The sequence below is a fragment of the Danio rerio genome, chromosome 1, assembly GCF_049306965.1.
Source record: "Danio rerio strain Tuebingen ecotype United States chromosome 1, GRCz12tu, whole genome shotgun sequence".
NCBI lineage: Eukaryota > Metazoa > Chordata > Actinopteri > Cypriniformes > Danionidae > Danio > Danio rerio.
The window spans coordinates 20,622,501-20,625,000 of NC_133176.1; the positions used below are offsets into that span (position 1 = coordinate 20,622,501).

At 35.6% G+C, this 2,500-nt stretch overlaps 1 protein-coding gene across 1 annotated transcript in view; it reads left to right on the top strand.

Moving 5' to 3' along the window:
• ptpn9b (protein tyrosine phosphatase non-receptor type 9b) overlaps positions 1-2,500 on the top strand; it is an 18,388-nt gene that overhangs the window by 13,911 nt on the left and 1,977 nt on the right. The window contains exons 10-12 of the mRNA XM_685567.11: positions 1-23; positions 507-657; positions 2,404-2,500. The exon at positions 1-23 is cut by the window's left edge and continues 56 nt beyond it; the exon at positions 2,404-2,500 is cut by the window's right edge and continues 111 nt beyond it. Coding sequence (XP_690659.6) covers positions 1-23; positions 507-657; positions 2,404-2,500 — 271 coding nt within the window. The remainder of the gene's footprint in view (positions 24-506; positions 658-2,403) is intronic.

A 2,500-nucleotide genomic window follows, 5' to 3' on the forward strand; every position in this document is an offset into this window, starting at 1 on the left:
TTAATCATTGTTATGACTACAAGGTTAGTTTCGTTATGTAAAAATAAAGTTGAACTCGCTTTATTTACAACTGTAAAAGTTTTTTTTAATGATGGCAAAACTGTATTTCAGACATAATTATATAGGGATGCAACTAAAAACGTTTGCTTTCTATTCTTTTTAAATTTCAGCTCATCAAATAGTCGTGGAGTATTGTCAATTGCCATAAATATTAAGTACCAAAACTGTTTTTAATATTGATAAAAAAATTTGAGCTGCAAAATCAACATTTGAGTCACTTCTGAAGGATCATGTGACATTAAAAAATAGAGTAATGATTGTGAAAATTTAAGCTTTGCCATCTTGGAATAAAAAAACATTTTTTTTTTTTTTGTAGAAAACTGTTTTCTCATGACTAATAATCATTATAATAATATAAACTGATCTTAGAGTGTCTGTTTATTCAGATATACATGTTATAGTAATTGTCTAATAAAGTTCAATAACATTTTCTCTGTTTATCTCAGAGTTGTAGAGCGAGGCAGAGTAAAATGTGGGCAGTACTGGCCATTAGAGGCTGGTCGCACTGAGGAGTATGGGTACTTTTTGGTGAGAAATGTCCATATTGAGGTGTTTCAGGACTTCAAGCTATCACACCTGGAGCTGTTCAACACTCAGGTTAGTTTCTTAGTGTAAGCTTTTATCTTGTCTTTCTGTTGTATTATCTTATCTAGAGATCTTCTACAACTGGTATTCCTATGGTTTTTAGCATAATAGAAAGAGTTGACTCTTTTAAAGAGAGATTTTTGTTGTTGTTGATTATTTATTGGAAATAAACAGGCAGATAAAGCAGCTAATGAGTTCAGACTGCACAATTTTCTGTCGCGTCACAGATATTTTCACACTGCATGACTATCTGGGGAAGCATTTTGTCGCTGCTTTGTTTACACTTAAGATGGATTGGCAATGTTTGTTACACTGCATGACTTTACAGTAGGAAGAATCGCAGACAACTTTGTGTCTGTCCACAAACTATGTCTCACAGCTGACATTATTGAGGAATGGGATAAATGTATAAACAACAAATTAAATAATTTGTAAATTAAGGAAATAATTACCCTTTTGAAAATAGACATGACCAGGTTCTACATATGAGATGTCGAATTGGCCACTCAAGACTTAAACTACACTCATATTTGTAACTTCTGGAAGAATATTTTGACAATAAAACATATTTTAGTAGAATGTATATTTTTAAAAACATTTTTTTCTCAGGAAATATTTTAAGGGAAATATTTAAAGTGTCTTCTGGAGAAATTTTAGAATGTTTATCATTGATCCTATTGAAAGATCTTATGACTTTTAATATCTGTGTTGTTATTTGTATGTTTATTTGTACAATGCATGATTATTAAGAAACATTTATGATTGTAGATTAAATATTAAATACTTGATACGAGTGTTGCCATAAATATAGCCAATGCTGCTGATGTGGAATTAAAATATGAATAAACTTAGATATCCTATAGATCTTCTATTGATCTATTTTTATTCATCCAGCAAGAGCAGCACACATGTATTGGGTAGTTAAAGAGGCAGCTTACATTACTAAACATAAAAAAACAAGTTGGCGAGGCAGTGGCGCAGTAGGTGGTGCTGTCGCCTCACAGCAAGAAGGTCGCTGGTTCGAACCTCGGCTCAGTTGGCGTTTCTGTGTGGAGTTTGCATGTTCTCCCTGCCTTCGCGTGGGTTTCCTCCGGGTGCTCCAGTTTCCCCCACAGTCCAAAGACATGCGGTACAGGTGAATTGGGTAGGCTAAATTGTCCGTAGTGTGTGAATGTGTGTGTGGATGTTTCCTAGAGATTGGTTGCGGCTGGAAGGGCATCCGCTGCGTAAAAACTTGCTGGATAAGTTGGCGGTTCATTCCGCTGTGGCGACCCCAGATTAATAAAGGGACTAAGCCGACAAGAAAATGAATGAAAAAAACAAGTTTGGGTTGCTTCCAAGCAACTTTTCTGGATTTATTTTTACTCTGATATCAAACCTTCACAGACTGAAGAGTGAAAATAAACCAGAGATTTACAAGTAAAACAAAAACTGGTCTAATCACCTCCATTGCTTGTTTGAAGGTGCCTATTTATTGTAGCAAAACTTTTGAAAGTTATACCACAAGTTAATTTTACAAAAGTATATTCAGGCCAGGGGTGTTCAAACTCTGTCCTGGAGGGCCAGTGTTCTGATGAATTTTACTTTATCTCTAAACAAACACACCTGAACCAGCTAAGCTCTTAAATATACTAGAAACTTCCTGGCAGGTGTGTTGAAGCAAGTTGTAGCTAAAGTCAGCAGGAGTTTACTCTAATCTAGGCCTTCAGTCCACAATAATGTTGTTGAAATGTAAATGACAGGCTCTTCTGTTCTCAGACAGGGGAATGTAGGGAAGTGTCTCATTATCTCTACATGAGCTGGCCAGATTTTGGTGTTCCGAAGTCAGCATCGGCCATGTTGGATTTCCGGGCAC